Genomic DNA, 18,984 nt, shown 5'->3' on the forward strand with positions numbered 1-18,984 from the left:
TCCAAATTAAGTGAAAACGTCATTTTAATTTTGAGTAGGCGCTTGGCGCGCAGAAACGGACGGACGTACTCGACTATTCCGAAATGCTCAGAATTGTCTGAAACATGGTAATAGTTGATCACAAAGTCATTGTGAGCATTTTAAACGTTTGACGGGAATTTGAGGTTCAGTCTCTTATCACAAGCGATGAGAAATCCTTTCCACACAGCATGGTAAAAATCCATCATTCATTCATTCATTCATTCAGTCATTCATGCATTTATTTTATTTCAGCACGGTATCCAAGCTTCAGCCAGGGCTGTTCTTCAGCGTGTCCGTGCACACAGATGAAAAATAAATGTTACCAAGTGATAAAAAATGAGCATATGAAATTATAGAAGAGAGGAAAAAAAAAACCTTTTAGGACCTACTTGATGAATGCTACCCTTATTGAATGTGACTTTGACAACCTTCCCAAGGTAATTCGGAATTCTCCCAAGAGATCGTAAGGAAAAATTGTAAGGAAATATTGACGTTTTATGAAGGCAGCTTGCCGTCCTGTATCAAACGTAAGACTATTAATGAAAAATCAATCCATGAAACACGCTGAATACGATCGTGGAAGGTGAATTATTTTCAATATTTAATTCAATTTAATTTCATTTCTATGTCATTTTTTTCCCTTTTTCGTTCTTTTCATTGTACTCTTATTAATGGAAAGGATGCAGCTGCTTCCAAAGAGAAATTTTTCTGTTCCTCATTTTTTTTTCTCACTTTCACCAGGTCAACAGGCAATCGCGTCGCCCACGCTTTTCCGTAAACGACAATCCACCAACTCCTACGTGTATACATAACCGGAATCTAGCACCTGGCGACTTTGGAAACTTTTCCTCATTCACCGAATCATATAAACGCCGACGCTTTTGTATCTACCAACGTTTGTGAGTTCTCTGCGGGGTTCCCGCAATTATTATAATTATAAAATAGAAGGTAAAAACGGGCTTGAATAAACTCAAGATGCGTGATGCTTGATGAAAGACTACAATCATATAGGCTCCCTACATTATGCAACGACTTTGAACGAACTGAAACCCGGAAGTATGGAGATGAGAAAGATGAGATATAGATAGATGGATGGGTGGATGGATAGATGGATGGATAGAAATGGATGAATAATTTGATGGATATTACATGGGGAGAGAAGAGAGAAAGGAAGAGAGAGGGGGAGGGGTGGGAGAAAGATAGAGAGGGAGAGAGAAAGAGAGAAAGAGGAGGAGGGGAAATGTCAAACGTATAATCAGCAGTATGAATGAATTCCAAACTTGCTCAGTATCCCATCTTTTCAACATCATCTATTCAGTAACCAGAAAACACATAATTGATGAAGACGATGGGGGGGGGGGGGGGGGGCAGTCTTCAATGGTGTCCCTAAAGTGATAATCAGTGGCCCCAGGGGACTATCTACCTTTGTTACACCACTATGCAATTACTCTTAAAAGCATTGCTTTTCTGACAAGAGAACATTAAACATAGTGACACAGGGTGCGGGTAAGTGATTAGGCCTTGGGACCGATCAATCCGAATATTAGCACAGTCATTTTCCCAACTGCACTTGCCATTTCTAACAACATGGGAATTATGAAGTTATGAGCCACTAAATGTTTGCAGTAATCGTTGCTATTTGTACTTCACCCCTTTGCAAACTTCCTAAAGGATGGCGTTTGTGGTGCCGTACTGAACTATCGTATTGGATATCTATGGCTGTGAAAAGATGCAATCAACGCAGTAATGCGCTTTGTTAATATGTGCAGGTGCACCTTCGAGCGCGAACTTGAGACCCAAGTTTACTGCTGCGCTCCCCACTCGGCAGTTAGAATGGAATCTAACATTAATACTTCCACAGACGGAGACAGCGCCTAGCCCCAGACATTCGTTCGTCTACCGCACATTCTATGAACTTATCATCCGACAATGAAACGCGTTTACGGGGAATGCAAATTAATTCTAATCCGATTTTGGACCAAAACCAGCCTCGGGCGGCAGACGGTTATTTGCCTTCAGTCCCACGTACCGGTGGCGGTGTCTCTTTTGTTCTTCGCCGCCCATACCCACCAAGCACGCACCGACATACTCGCTTATATTGTGCATAATCCCACGGAGGTATAATTCTGCAATATCATTATCTCGACTGTTGTGGCTAAGCAAACGAAAGCTTGGATTAGCCCATATTTGGCCTTTCCAGGAGAACAAATCATCGCAAATGCTAGGCTCTATCATAGATCATGAAAAGAGTCCCAATTGCTGTGTTTGAATAGCATCATTCATTTGATTAATGGGTGTTCACGATAATCGCCCGCCCGAGTATAATTTTATGGTTCATTGACACTATAATCGACTTCGCGTTGTCTCCTCTAAATAAAAACCATTTTCCTTCCCCATTTAGTAGGCTCACAGTCGACCAACTACAATAAAATCCTTCGAGATCAAAGAGTTCTCCCGCTATCCATCTTTTCAAAAAACTTGTTTTGAAGGGTAAAGCCTTGAATTCGCATGAACATATCTATTTTTTCCTCTCTCTCTTTCCTGCGCCAGAACAAATATTGCAGGTCTCAACTTCAATGTTGAGTGTCGCTCTAATCGGACGAAATGATCCATCTCATTTTATCACGAAATGCCGCTCACCTGCTGGGATTAAAAAAAAAAGAGCAGGCCGACTTGATTCAAAGTCACGAGCAAGACATCCACGCTGTCGTGAAGGGGACGCGGGAAGGGGTGGACGGGAGGAACAGGCTTAATGGCTCACACAGCTTCATAGGTACAGATGTAATCAGGCTGGTGTTTCGACCTATATACACGATATAGCGTCATACTATACATCTCTTCTTTAGATGCGCCATATTAATCATATTTGTGTAGTCATATCGCGAATTGACCTTAAGTCAGCATAGCGATTGTGTGAATAAATTTAACAGGACTTGGATAGCGATGTCCCTGTTCTTATTTGTAGATCTCATTTTTGTTCTTTTTATTTACATGATTCATGTAGCGTATAATCTCAACAGGACATTCCACGTGAACGTACTTTATGACTGTGTACATACATAATGATCTCATGTGAATGTCATATCATGTAAATAATGCTCCAGGTGCTCCTCATGATTTGGATGATAAAAGTTGTTCGACAGAATCTCGAAAGACACTTTAGGTGAAGGAAATATCTCAAAATTCGATTGATGCTTATTGTCACATTTCATTCATTAAATCACGCAGTCAAAAAGAAACTAAACCTTTGCACATTCAAAGAAAATAAAAAATAGTCAAAGATCAAAACCTTTATTATTATTATCATCATTTTTAACGGAGCTGATCGTGTGTACTGACAAAAAGGGAAAGGTAGTTATGTGTATAATAATGTGCGAGTGAGAAAAATACAAGAAATTCTTCGCTGAACGCCGATTTGCTTATTTAGTAAACCTTGTACAAAATAATGGACGCCCTCCGTTAAATTTCGTGTGCCCCTTTTGCAAACCTGAAAATAGGATTCCTTTCATAAGCTGGTATGTATTAAAGGTAGGTAATTCAGATCTTTTCTCAGAATGACAGAGCTGGCAGCTTTTTTTTTTTTTTTTGTGACGGAGGGTAAAACAATCCTACAGATTTTCAGTGAATTTATTCGGACCCCGAAAAATTCCCACCGTTATTTACGGTACAAATGAGGAGCGAATTCTCGAGTGACATGGTGTTTGTTTGTTTGTTTGCTTGTTTGTTTTTAAATCTTACATATATTACCGTAAAATATCATGCAGGATGTCGGGAGACATTATTCGTTAACCATGCAAAGTTTCATGAACTTTTTCAAAAGGGATAGGCGAAGTTTTATAAGAAAGAGAAAGTCAAATAGAGACGCTCCTATCCATCACCCCTTTCCAGAAACCAAGCAGGGGCATCATTAAAAAAAAAAACAAACAAAAAACAACAACAACAACAACAACAACAACCCCAAAAAACAAACAAACAAACAAACAAACAAACAAACAAACAGAAACATGGGTGCAGTTTGGAACTATTGCTATTAGATCGCATATCCTTTGTAAGTAATGGTTATGAACGAATCCATGTGAATGTATACAGTATAGGACCTACTGAGTTGTTATTGATTAGGTAGACAACATAAGCACAGGATTACAGCTGCTAAGCACCGCTCTCTTTTTTTTTTTATAAAGAGATATCGAAGAATGCTTTTGTAGCGTCAACAGTTGCAGAGTATACAAAGATCTTTGTTTTTCTTGCAGCGCAAATGACATTTATATTTCTCTCTTTCTCACTTGTCCACAAACAACTGTGAGCATTGAAAATGTCAATAATTTTCAAATATCAAAGTTCTGATGATTAATATAATGATAATATTCACTCGAGTTGTTCATTATGGGTACAGAGACGCAGAAAAGAACTGCGACACGAATTCTCCGTGGCAGGTGCACGTCACCGACGGTTAAAATGTTTGATTTGTCCGAGATCTCGAGTTTTGTATACCTCTGTCTTTTGCGCTCTCTCTTTTCCTCTTCTCCCCTTCTCTCTCTGTGTATCTTATAACTTTTTTTTTCTCCCTGTATATCTTTCTCTCCCTGTATATCTTTCTCTTTCTGTATATCTTTCTCTCTCTCTGTGTATATTTCTCTCACTGTTTATCTCTCTCTCTCCCTGTATATCTTTCTCTTCCTGTATATCTTTCACTCCCTGTATATCTTTCTCTCCCTGTACATCTTTCTCTCCCTGTATATATCTCTCTCTTCTTGTATATTTCTCTCGCCATGTACATCTTTCCCTTCCTGTATATCTATCCCCTGTATATCTTTCTCTCTCTTTATATCTTTCTCTCTCTTTATATCTTTCCCTCCTTGTTATTTTTCACTCTTTATATCTTTCTTTCCCTGTATATTTTTTCTCTGTGTATATCTTTCTCTCCCTGTATATTCTCTCTCTCTGTATATCTTTCTCTCCCTGTATATCTTTCTCTCCTTGTATATCTTTCCTTCCCTACAATATATATCTTTCCTTCTGTGTCTCTTGCTTCAGTGGGTTCGTATAAATTTCGTCGTCGGACGCAGCGAACCGCATGGAAAATCGCACACGTAGCATCACAAAGTTTTGTGAAAACGGGGAAATCCACGCGTGGAGAGACACACCGATCTAGGAAATCGATCAGATGGCAAATGAAGACTCGCATTCTAGATTGGTTTCCAGGATATGAATTCAGCACATAACTACCCGAAAAAGAAACAAAAGACAAAAAATAGCAGAAAAGTAAATAAGAGGAGATCTTATGTTTATTTGAAGTTGTTATCTAATTTTTATCTAAATGTAAAGGTCTTTGATTAAGTTAGAAAATGAATACTTACGTCATAAAACATGCCCATACGTCACTGATGACTTTTTTAATGTTCGAGCTGCTGTGCAAACGTCGAACCAAACTAGTAACAAATATCTTTCCGTCTCGAGGATGCGATTACGTCCTGCTTACAGTTACGCATAGCATTAATAGTGCGTCTAAGTAAAATGTATAGCCAGTTGTGTATGTTTTACTGCAATACCTCTATGGCTTGGAGCGGTAAAATGTATATTATCAAACATGTCAGAGGGACGTATGATCACAGAAAGCTATTCGATACAAGTGCTCCACGTAACAAAACAAGAAATCATTATTCTTACGTGCAGGAAAATTCAACCAGCTGTATACAAATCGTTTCTGACTATTCTTGAGGAGCAAAGTAAATATATCCGTGCGAATTTAAGTCCTGTATATACATTCAAGACTGATGCATTATTTTCCCCCGCCATATTTTGCTTCAGAAAAATTGTACGTACTCTCTCACTGTGGGCAAGAGAAACAGTCTTATAATCTTAGTTGCGATGTTGTTGCTGGAGGTGGCGATGTTGGTTGTTTTCAAAGCTATATACGTATACCATAACAAGACCATGAGTGGTAATCCACGCGACTGAAATTCTTCTCTTTGTGACGTATACGCGACGTCCCCTGGATAGGAATGGAATGGATGCCGGGCATCATGGGATGTGAGAGGGAAAAATGGCCATCCAAAACGTTCAGAGAGGCGTGAATGGTGTACAAAGTAGCGGGCGAACAAAGAAGTGAAGCATGCATACATTTAGTGCTCGAGCCAAACTACACTTAATTCCATACACATCTTTATCTCTTGTTTTTGTTTTTGTTTTTGCTCTTTGGTGAAAACATGAACTAAATCATTTTGAAGGTATGTTAGGTATAATATCACACTTCCAAAGCAACCGATGATTCTAAAAATCAATGGTATATTATACAACCCTATGTATGAGAAATATGTGTCATGAACCATGTCTCACAACTTAGTGATAGTAAAAGATAGTGACAATATAGCCCTAGAAGAAGATTCATCTTAGATTTGCTCTCTCTGAAAATACACTGGGCACAGAGATGTTTTATCTAGCTTATCGTATTTCTTTCTGTCCGCTTGATTAGCTTGAATATCCCTCTTTCTATAACCCAAAACGAGCCCAGATGACTCACTTAGGATTTTCCGACTCCGTAACTTTTGAATATTGTAATCGTCCTCCAAAACCACAAACGTTCTGGTCAGCGATTGGTCGATTCGGATTAAACGCGTGGCTGACTAACCAATCGATCATTGTAAAGTAGTGAAGTGGTCATTGAAAGCGATGTCCATAGAAAAAATTCAAATTGTTGTGAGTTCTGCATCTTATAATTCGATGATGGACGGTAAGAGAGAGAAAAAACAACAACCACTCATCAAACAAATAAGTGAATGGGATAACATTTTCCGTTATCGCAGTCCTTCGATTAAATCAACTGAAACGGGTTTATTGAAGCGCAACTTCGGATGTCAGAAGCATTCGCTGTTCATGACGACACACCCATGACAACGGTGAGGGTTTATTGACTTTACTTAAAAAATCTGCAGTCTTTCATGTCATCATTATTTGTCTTCTAATTTCTCCCCCATATGCTGTTGTTTTCATGCACCAATACTCACATTAAACGACAGACAGTGAGTATTCAGTGAGGTAAAACATTAATCTCGGCAGAACTGATTTCTAGAATATCGAATGTTCCCAAGTACCTTTATAATGGACTGCATCAACAAACATGAATGAAATCTGCAACACGCATCCTCTCCCTGACTCACCGCATACGTGTCTTTCTCTTTCTACTTTGCAATCAGCAACCTGAGAAGAAAGTGCATCGACAGTGCTGATGCACTTCGTTTGAACAAGATACTCTGAAATTAATTCTTCTCTTCTGTAAATTTTATTAGTTGTCTTTGCACTAGTTTTATGAAAGACAAACAATATCATTCTTGTGTATAAAGAACAAAATATGATTCATTCGACGAGGACGATGGTTGCTCCTAGAACCACGAGGATGATGCAGAGTCTGTTGCCTTGACAACCGTTACCAGTCTCCGCCACCAGATGGAAGATGATGATGATTGTTCTCCCAGGGTGTGGAATATAGAAGAGGGAGGAAAGACATTGTCAAAATATTAATAAGCACTGTTCCTCTCTCTAAACCCATCTGACCAAGGGGTCGGCAAAGTCGATGGCTTCTCTTCCACAGTTCTCCAGCGAAAGTTCGCCTGGAGGAAGCGGACAATGAAAACACTTGAGTCATCCAAGTGGTCTAGGCTTCCGCCCGTATTGGAGGAGAGGTGACCCTGCCGCCCCATCACGGCAGGAGGTGACAGCCGTCATCCCTTTTCATCTCTTCCTTTCGACTACTGCAAATACGACATACGGACAGATAGACACACACGTACACGCACACACACACATACAAACGCACACACACATATGCACCCTTACATACACACACATATGCATCCTTAAATACACACACATACACACACACGGAGGTATGCTTTCGAGTATATAACCTAGTTATTGATTGCTTATATAGTATCACCTATTTTATTACGGAAAAAATACACCTACGAGTTAAAAAAAACACACAAAAAACACCCCGCCCCCCAAAAAGAAAAACATGTTGGAGGAGTCTTCTTTGATAATCACGGATAAATAGCTCTCGCAGGATCCAGAAGTGATTTGAATCCTAGATACTCTGAAACATCTCAAATTATATTTATAAATCAAGTTATGAAATGGGAAGCGGAATACACTCAGTGACGACCTCTTGTTGAGAGCTATCCAGCATACGCGAATTTCTGCGAACATGATCAATACTAGCACTCAACTATATAGGGAGGGCTGGGGGGGGGTGCAATGGACACTTGAAGCTTCTGAGATGGTGCGAGGGTGTTCATCTATTTGGCGACCTATCTACCACCACCTGCCCAATCGCTTGCTTATGGATCCTGTGGTCGTTGATTCTGGCAAGTGAGGTATAGTAATATTTTGAACACAGCGATGGAGTTCGTGCAGCTATTGGATTAATTATACTGTCCACAGATCTACAATAATAAGTATGAAGTAATACACCGACTAGAAAATTATAAAATTGCATGGGTTTTCTAGAGCCTAATTTACATCGGCATGACTCTGTAAGAATTAAAAAGCTCCATAAACAGAAAATAAATGTGACATTATTTTGTTTCAACGCGTTCTTCTAACAATGTGCAAAAAGATGCTTTTCACGAAGATCCTCGACCACCGAATAATTTACACATTTTGTTAATTTCAGCGCAGTTGACAATGGTCAAAGGTACACATAAAAAAAGAAAAAAAACCTCTTTAATCCTAGCTTACTCGTGTCATAATACGCAAATAAAAAAGTACGTATAGTGATTTCTTAGCTATTCTGCTCTGGAGGACGAAGTAAGATGTTTATTATAAAGCTGACGACGTCTTTTGCAATGTCCGTGCCTTATGAGGAACAAATGCAGTCACTCCTCACGTTGAAGACAAGCACATTGAAGGTCCGGTTAACCATTTGGAGCAGTGATTTTAAATTTCTTTTTCGAGATATCACAGTTGATGCATATGTGCAGGCCAGTTGTATCACAAAACATCCTAACATATACAAATTTTGCAATAAATCCTAAAATGTAAGGAGATACCACTATTTTTGTCAATAAACAATAATTGTAGACGGTTTAGTCTAGAAACGTGTTTATTATGACTATTGTTCACATTTTGTACATTTAACAATACTTAACAATGATTATGCTGTTTCAAATGCTTACATTGGTTGTTTCTATCCCTCACTCGCATTTAAGAACTATTTTGAAGCACTAATGTTGGGTTTTTGTTTTATCTGCAAGTGGTAAATTATGCCTTTAAGCAGTTAGCGCTTAAAATACCACTGGTATCACGTCTTTTCTCTCTGTTCTCTCTGTTCTCTCTCTCTCTCTCTCTCTAATCATGGTCTTCTGCACATCAGGCCAATGTCACAATAAAATTTTGGTCTCGCACTGTGATCACTGCTTGTCAGAAAAAAAAAAGATGAGCTCAGCTGTGCGTTCGAGAGAAAGACACGGGAGAAATAGGGAAAATCTCGTCTGGTAAGTAAGCAAAGGATCATGGTGAGAACCACGAAAAATGACGTATCATTTGTTAATGTGACCGCAGCGTCGGGGAAAATCGTAGCATTATTTATGAAAGCAAATGCTTCATTTGTCATGAAATCGCGATGATGAATCAATAGATAAACAGACGCATTAAAAGCAGTTGTGTCTGTGAATATAAGTAGCCCTGCAGGGGCTCAACAAAGAGTTTCCCATCTGCAATTATCATTAACGGCATTCATCAAAGGTTCGTCCCTTTTGGCTGTTATGACACCCTAATCCTCAGGTTCAAGATTGGATAGGTGTAAATAAGAAGCCGGTTTAAGACCAGCTTCAGTTCTTCGGAACTCCTTAGACCCCCCCCCCCTCCCCATCCCTTCACCCCTTTCTTCCAATTTCAAAGACAATACCACAAGGGGGCTTTCGATGAAACGGATACGGAGGCGGGAGGGGCAGAGTCAAACTGGGTGACTTCCACGCGCTCCCCCTCCCTTCCCCCTCAACCTTGGGCGATATTTGAAAAACAAAGTAATAGTCACGTGTAATTAAATATGCGTATTTAGCAGTGAACTTGTCGCGCGGTAGTGTTTCAGAGAAAGGTGAGAATTATTAGACCGTGTGTTCAGATGGGACGGGGTTTCACTGGGCATATGTTCGAATCTCCCTCGTGACTGTGGAGTCAGATGCGTGTCAAAAATACATATCGTATGCCGAGCGAGATATCGCGAGGGCAGCGTAACTTAACACGCATGCTCCACTGAGATCTCCCGTGCACATTTTGTGGTCAGTAGCGTTATTCCCCTGATAGACGGAACTGTGATTCTTATCGGGTCGTTTACATCATTGTAAGTGTGAGTTTTAATTGAGGCATACCGTGTAAGTTTCCGTACAATCCATCCACTTACATTAAATGCATCGCACTACACTTTATGGCCTTCTGTCCCAGCCTAACCGAAAAAAAAAAATAAACACATATTGGTATATGGGAGCAGTGGTAAATTCATATCACATGATTCTATGCGTGATGAATAAAATTGATTAAACAGAAAGACAAGTGTAACCCTTTTCGGAAAGATCATCATCATCCACAACGACCACAACGACGACGAGCACGACGACAATAACGACAACAACAACCTCATCATCATCAACAACAGCAAGAACAACAACGACGATAACAACAACTACGACAACAGCAGCAGCAGCAACAACAACAATAACAACAACAACAACACACCAGTGCACATAATGTTTGGAAAAAATGTGTTATTTAATGTAATTTCAATCAATTCTCTTATTTCTGGACACAATGCAGCCGCAGAAAGAAAGATTATATATATATATATATATATATATATATTTTTTTTTTTTTAAGACTGATATTGAACGCGGAGCAATGTTTGGCTGCATCGCGCTGAGCGTAGTCGCAGGTATATAATTATGTATGTATGCGTTTCGATATTAGTTGGGGTACAAGAAAAAAAAAAGGATATTGACGAAGCTTGTCTCGTTTTTGCACAGTTGACACTGTGATGAGCCCTGGATCCTACAGACTGACTGACCAGATATTCATCTGGGTATATGTTAAGGGATGTATTTTGTCGATTAAAAAGCATTCGCCTGTATTTTGTGATTAAGCCATGATATTGCTCAAAACAACACCCGCAAATCACCCACTTTTCTTCATATATCTCGTCATACTGTGGCTTAATCTCCACTGCTGACGTCGCACAAATCTCGTCTGAACACGCCGGTTTGAATTACATCTCATTAACATGGAAGGCACGTATGGCAAGGGGAGTCTAGTGTGCAACTGGATAAGCCCTCGGCGAAAAGTCGGTGGAACTGAAAAAAAAATGTATTTCTTTCTTTTTTTCGGAAAAAAAAAATGGAGTGGTGCTGAAGAGTTCAAGAGAAGAGCCGGGATTAGAAATTCATACGACCATCCTCAAGCGTACGGTCACGATCATACTACTCGTCGACCGCGAGGCGTCAGAATCCTCGTAAAAAGACTTCTGCCCAAATTATTTCTGTCCATTCTCTGTGAGTTATGACGAAAGCAGCGGCACACATGGCAAATGTGAAGATCAGAATACTAAAGATTTTCGAAGCCATTCATTGCCACTGCCTTCAAAAAGATAAAATAAGAAAATACAACAGATATAGAGAAAAAAAAAGATATAAGAAAATACCACAGAAAGAGAGAGTAAGTAAGCAATCAGACTAACAAACAAACAAACAAACACACAATGACACAATGCGGGATATGATGGTTACGGTTGCAGTTTGAGAAATCAAAGACTTTCATGTGAGACTCTTTTTTTTTTTCGATGGCGGAAACTCTTGGAGTATGCTCCACTTCTACTGTGGATCCATTACTCCTTGTGGACACATATTTCCATGTTTTGATTAAAACAATTAAATAAATGCTTATTTTTCGTTTGATTCGTCCCGATTTTTCCCCTGATTTTCCTTGTAAGCAAGGATGAAAAGTAAACAAACAAAGAAATAATCCTGGCTATTAAAACAAACCAAAACAAGTAAACTAACAAACAAGAAGAAACACACACGCACACTAAACACACATACACACACACACACACACAAACACACACACACAAACAACACGCAATATAATGGAAGGAACCGACTTGATTAAATGTTGATCAAACATGATCCATGCTCAGTCGAGTTTTAAACTGATAAGCTTATAATCCGTGATCAGATCATAATGATTGTTACATTTTTTTCTTTTTGCCATGTAACTCGAATGATAGACGCATATAGATGAAGATCAGTGTCACAAATGTACACACTAGTAGTTATGTACATGTATGATGTACTATAAGCAGGGTTGTTTTAATGTGTATGTACACAGGTTGACCAGATTAATGGAGAACATTCTATATGATATAGATATAGTACATACAGGCTGACCAGACCAGTGGATAATTTTCCAGGTGGTATACAACAATGTAACTACAGTGCATGTATGTGACAGGAAATACATTATAGCTCGCTCAATCTAGAATGATTTCACCCATTCCAGAATGTTCTGGGAAGTGCTTACACATTTGGCTGAGTGAAGCACTGTCCCTGTAGCCCAATGTGATTGGTAATTATTTTTGGCAATGATGCTATGCACATAGTTAGGCAGTGAGTCATCCAGGATTCCTGGAACTTGGACTTGCTAGTATGTTCAAGTGTGTAGCCCCAGGTTGGAGAAAATTACAGAATGTACTAGAAAGGGGTGAATGGATATAAAAGCCGGAGAAATTCTGCAGTAGGCAGAGTACCTAACACCTCTGCTCTGAGAGTTACGTCACTTCTGGCTCTGAAGCGACTTGTTAGAGTCAGTCCTGTGTTACCTGCTGACCTGTTATGTTTGTGGAGATAAGCCTGGGAGACATTTTGCCTGCAGAGAATTAATTTGCCTACATTGGAGATAGACTCCATATTTTAATGTCAACGGACATTGCTACGGCAAAGCTGTGACGGGCTGTATTCCTAGCTGGACAATATAAAGTGAATCATCATTCAACGCATCGACTGGACGTGGTCGTTATAACGTTGGATTCTGCACATTTCGCTGTGAACATTATACCGTGGACATATATCGTGGATTTTACCCCGGATCTATACTGTGGACTATAAATCGTAACCTGCGCCTCTGGAGTTACGTCGGAGGAATCATTCATCGGCACGTCAAGGATTATTCATTTGTGCATCGAACATCGTATTTGGACGTTTTCAAAGGATTACCTGATTTCAGATACGTGTAAGTGATTCAACTACTAATTTATAATTGCTTTATTGATCATTATTGTACTGATGTGAAAACCGATTACGAGTCTGTACCCAAAATATCACTGTTAATAAACCGCCTGAACATTAGTTGATTGTTTCTTTTGTGCGATCATTCTCAGAGTGATTTTGGTCGCAACAATCAGTGATACATTTTGACAGACAAATCAAAATACGAATGATTAGATGCATGAGTATATTTATTTCCTTGTAATATAACACAAATCTCAATACTGGTCAATTATGCTCATAATGTTACGTGAATGTATGTATTGACTACTTTTATTATGCACATGTGGGTGTTTACGCTGATTATGGAAGTACACAGGCTTGTATAGAGAAATAAGTTCATGCGTGGGTGACTACTGCAAGTGAAAGATGGAGGATGTGAAATTTTTCATGAAGGAATATATTTTAAGCTTGAAAACAGTCTCTTGCTCTGTGCTGTCAGGGTTATGGTGATGTATGCGTCCTTTGTGTTTCATATGACACAAATGGGATTGTTTGACAATAAAAATGCAGAGCGACAACGAATCTCACCTCACTATCGTCGTCGAATTTCCTGAGGGGCATTTGATAGGCCTTCGGCCGGTAGTATATCATCTGAGCGACGTCGGTGTGGACGTCGCCGAGGAATAGCCTCTCGCTCCGCCGGGTCAGCCCGCTGTCATCGTCCCTCCTTTCGAAGATTTCCTGTCTCAGTAGCTGCAGCTCGTGCATGGTGAAGGCGAGACCCGGGGTACAGTCCAGTGGGGAATCGTCACGCGTGCTGTCCAGCACCACGTACTTCCTGCCCATGTCAAGAGAAAAGAAAGATGCATGTCACTGTTGACCCGTCCATTTCCTCTGGCCGTACTTGTCCCTTTGACCCAACTGTCCTTCTTGACCCAACTGCAAGTACTTGACAAAATTTAGAGTAAGGTAATCATTGATTTTCTTTGAGCAAGCCCTCTGGGCGTTGGGAGTTCAGTGCTTACGTTGAAGAGGCTACCCTGGGTTAAAGAGAATATCATGATTATGATGATGAAGATGCTCTTTATTATCTTCATTGTCACTATCATCATTATAATCATCACTATCGTTATCAAGTTTGATGCAGAATCCCTCCTTTTCACCTCATCATTCCTCTGATTGTCATTTCTCTGGGAACCTTTGCCATCGTAGGCCCGAGCTCCTGAAGTACTTTTTCTTTTCCACGTAGTCTCGACTACTGCTGACAGATAACACTCATATTCACCGTCATTCAGAAGCAGCAATTCAAGTTTTGTGTCTAGCGGGTAGGAGATACTTTATTTCCTTGACATGTCAAGGAAAATGCATGAAATATAAGTGAGCGAAGAGCATCAAAGTTACGTTTAGATTATCACCAAATCTGTGTATCATAGCTTGTGTATTCTGACGTCACTTGGACATGCAAAACATCAAACATGTTTGATGTGACCTCTTATAAATAAACTTGAACGTTAATGGAAATCTATTTTCATATTCTGTTCCTTGTGTATGTTTGGGAGACCAGTATAAAGTTGTCTTTCAGAGCTTGATAGCCTGCAATCAAGGTAAGTCTATGTTCACATATTTTAGTAAAGAAAGGATAGATCACCTAAAATGTCATTGTTGAATGAAACCAAAATAACGCCTAATAGTATATTGCAATAATGAGAACAAAGAACTATTGTTCTTAAGATAAGATGTTGAAATGACCTTATTATAAAGTTCTGAAATGTGTTCACTCTGTGTACACCTTTTGATGTTCTGATGTTCTATTGCATAATACTACTCGTATTCTAGTTAACTAATAAGCCAGTTCACAGTTAGCTCGTGGGCACATTGGTACAAATGACCTTTCCTCTTTCTCAGTTGGTTAGGCACTTCACTCATTTTCAAAGCAGCATGATGCATAAGCATGCCCACAATTTATGGAGTTCACATTCAAACAAAGAATGAACGTACGCAGAGCAGGTGACAAGAATGGTCTGTAAATTGACACTTCGGCAGGCATTCATTTCATTGTTTTGGTGTTGAATGCTTAAACAAACTTTTTCTACCAACATTGCTAAATACCAGGCTTGCTGTCAGATGGATATGCCAGTAAGCACCATTTATAAGGGTTACATGAATAATCATTACATCAGGAATGCTTGTCTCAGTGAATTAAAAAACCAACATGTCTGATTGTACAAATGACCTTTTTCTGCTCATGCGCAAAATGTAACTGTGAACTGGCTTATAACAATGACACCGAGGGCGCCACCTACCGGAATAACACGAACGGTTCGTCCTGCGCTATCACCTCCGGACACGAGCCATTGATCTGCGCCGACAACCTCTTGGCGAAGCCGTCTTGGAAGACGGTCAGAGTGACCTTGTCGAGTTCGTAGACGGCTTCGGTTGCCCCTTCGAGACTCCACGACAAGCCTCCCAATGTGAGTCGACCACGGATTCGGTACGAGTAAGCCGGTGTCTGGCACTGGTTGTCCGAGTAGTAGAACTGGTAGAAGGTGAAGCTGAGGTCTGAGTGGAATCTATAGCGGCGAGTCAGAAAGCCAGGCCCGGGTCTCGTCTCACACCTAGGCAAACAACAACGGAGTGAAAGAGGGCGAAATCGTTAGCTTGCACTTTAACCATATCTGTGCCAATAAGTCAAATGTGCATGAATTTTACACACTTACTTACGGATTTATAGGTAATCAATGTGGCACTCAGAGGGTTAATAGTAACAGAAATGACATCATGGTCCAACAGGGTAGTTTTCTCCGCATGCGCACCGCCACATAAGAGAGCTCTCTCCCATCCTTATCACTTCTTGCTTAAGGAATTAGGTCTATGCACCAGGCAGGACTTGGACTTAGGACCCTTTCAATCATTCTCAGTTCGACACCTGACAACTGTGTTGTTGACATAATCATGAACAGATTAACAGTGCTGTAGACCCTTTAAAAAATAATTGTGAATTACAACATACACCATTGTTATTTGCCATTAACGCTATTACTGATGATGCAATCAATTAGATTAATATTTTATTTTTACGGTTACTATTTATATCATTTTAAGCATTTTTTTTTGTAATTATCACCTTCATCATCCACTGCATAATTTCATCATGGAAGAACTGATGGGATATGACAGGTGGATTATGATTTAATTCATCACATGCCCTTAAGAGAGTACGTAGAGAAGAAAGTGATAAACATTTGACAGAATGCCATTACTGTGGCGACCCATTAAGAGTTGTGCGGTTCGGTTCACCTATGTCTTTTGTAATCGTTTTTTTTTTCTCTCTATCGTATGCTAAGAGGTAATGATATTGACACAAAAATTCGAACTCGAAATAAATTGACCGAGAAAGTAAAAAGTCACCGTGCTCATTTGCGCGATCGTTCAACCAACCCACTCCCGTGGTTCATTAGCCCCTTGTCGCTGAAACGATAGTCTCGCTGTCTCAGGCGCTCTATTAAAACCTGACAGTGATTCTGCTGTGATTTAGGTAGCAGAATTCCAATCATATAATTATATCAATTTAAATATAGCTACAGTCTAGGCTTCTCCGCAAAAACAACAGATAACATTCATCCTGATTATTATAAATAATAATAAAGAAGGATGATGATGCGAAGGAGGAGGACGAGAAGGTAAAGACATGGAAAGATGTTAACGAAGAAGTAGGAAGCAATATTGGTAAAATCGTCATCCTTCTGAAAAAGCGGAGACGAGGAACATAAAAGATATCTAAAATGTGAAAAGATAGCAATTCTGAGTAGAGTGACAAATTTGAAGTGTGGACGGCATGAATAACGTATGGAGCGAAATTGCATGTTCTTAACAGGGTAGGGCTATCGAAGAGGGATGAAGACAACGTGTAATCCCATACACGTCAACGCTAATTGTCGATGTCTTGTAAAAGGGGGACCACTAATTAATCTCCCTCGATCTCTCCTTTTACTCGAACAGTCAGAGGTAGAATATGTGATAAAACGGCAGGGAGGTGTGGTTATGGTGGGGGCATGGGAGAAAAGGGTGTCAGTTTATTCTATACTTCACGCCCTAAAGTCAAGTACCATTGTGATTATGGTTGAAGCAACTTCAAGTATTAACCCCTTTACCCGATCTCTTAATTCGCTGGTGACAGGTATTCATAGTTTACGGTTAATCACAGTTCGAGGGCTACTACCCTTTCGAATATTGGGCACAACATTTCGGAACAACTTTTCAGTTATACAGCAAACGTGTCGACAGAAACAAATCTGCTACTTAAATCATATTGGGCAGGTACAACAACTGTCACGCAATTACGGTGTTATCTATTATGACAAGATCGCATTAAAGTTAGAATTATAGCTGATCCTGATGACTTGACTGAAAATTTCCAAGACCTCAAATACTTTTCATTCATCTGGAAAAAATAATATCAGTCCAAATGTGCATATTTTTTTTTTTCCTTTGACGAGTTTGCCGAAGAATGCAACAATTTGAAACTGAGGTCTGAAAACAAAGGCTAGTCTGCGCCAAATCCCCGGCAGACACGTAAAGTATCGATCGGGCGGAGAGAGTTGTCGGCGGCTCAACGCTCGGCAATCTAATGAAGATATCAAGTCATCGTTTACCCAGGCCCCCCGTAAAACGTAGCTAACTGAACCCGCTGACCAATGGATACGATTAATTGGCATCAGCTGGGATTGGCCATGTACAAACCTTCTCTCATGCCCATCCCCCGCCTCCCTCCCCACCCACCCTGGCGGCTGACAGATCAGCTGGCATTGATGTGTCTAATACTGACCACAAGTGCTCCAGACGTTTCTGTTTGTTTTCCGTAATAACTCACTTGAACAAACATAGCCTATCTCCTATCATTACACGTACTGAAGTCGGAATGCAAACCAGCGAAGTTTCTCGACATTCAATGAAGAAGAAGGAGAAGAAGAAAACAAGGAAAGTAATGTTCTGCTGTACTTTTCGTGCTAATGAAATACGATACAGTGCAGCGTAGATGACATGTAAAACGACTACACACGCAGTTGCGCTCGTAATCAATCGAGGACTAGCGGGTAAAACGTTTAACGACGCTTTTCCAATCAGCGGCGATTACGTAATAAGGACAACAGTTTCATAACAGCTGTTCTTTTATTGCTCATCTGAGCCCAAGCGGGGCATGCTTCATAATAGCTGTGCTATGACAGGAGCATAGAGGCCACATTATTTCTATGTCGAACAATCAGTGACACACAGTAGAGTGCCATAGTGAATGATGACATGAGCGTATGCAGAATTCTGGTTTCTGAAGGAGCGGTAGGGAGAATAGGAATATCAAAAGTCAGTATTATGAGCAAAAATAAAATGACGGAATACGACAAATTCAGATATAAGGACATAACAAGAAAAAAAAAGAAGATGAAAGAGAAGTTGAAAGATGAAGATGAAAGAAATAGAAAGAGAGAGAGAGAGAGAGAAAGAAAGAGAGAAATAAAGAAGGACGCTGTTGCCAAGAAAATATACTTCTGCACACATAAATCATCCACATTACGATCACACACAGCCTTGTACCCTTCATGACTATTGGATAAGGGGAAATCACAGACACACACCACAGACAACCATCATCTGAAGGTTTTTAGTTCATCTAACTTCGTAATCAAGAAAAAGTGGAGATTTTAGATTGGGGAATTGAGAA

General features: G+C 39.9%; 1 protein-coding gene across 1 annotated transcript in view; it reads right to left on the bottom strand.

Annotated features, from left to right (window-relative positions):
* The window catches only part of LOC140233190 (protein APCDD1-like), a 72,422-nt gene that overhangs the window by 8,433 nt on the left and 45,005 nt on the right, over positions 1-18,984 (bottom strand). Inside the window, exons 3-4 of the mRNA XM_072313303.1 lie at positions 15,572-15,883; positions 13,857-14,106 (exon numbers count right to left, since the gene is read on the bottom strand). Of these exons, the coding sequence (XP_072169404.1) occupies positions 13,857-14,106; positions 15,572-15,883 (562 nt within the window). The remainder of the gene's footprint in view (positions 1-13,856; positions 14,107-15,571; positions 15,884-18,984) is intronic.

Source organism: Diadema setosum, chromosome 9, assembly GCF_964275005.1.
Source record: "Diadema setosum chromosome 9, eeDiaSeto1, whole genome shotgun sequence".
Taxonomy (NCBI): Eukaryota; Metazoa; Echinodermata; class Echinoidea; order Diadematoida; family Diadematidae; genus Diadema; species Diadema setosum.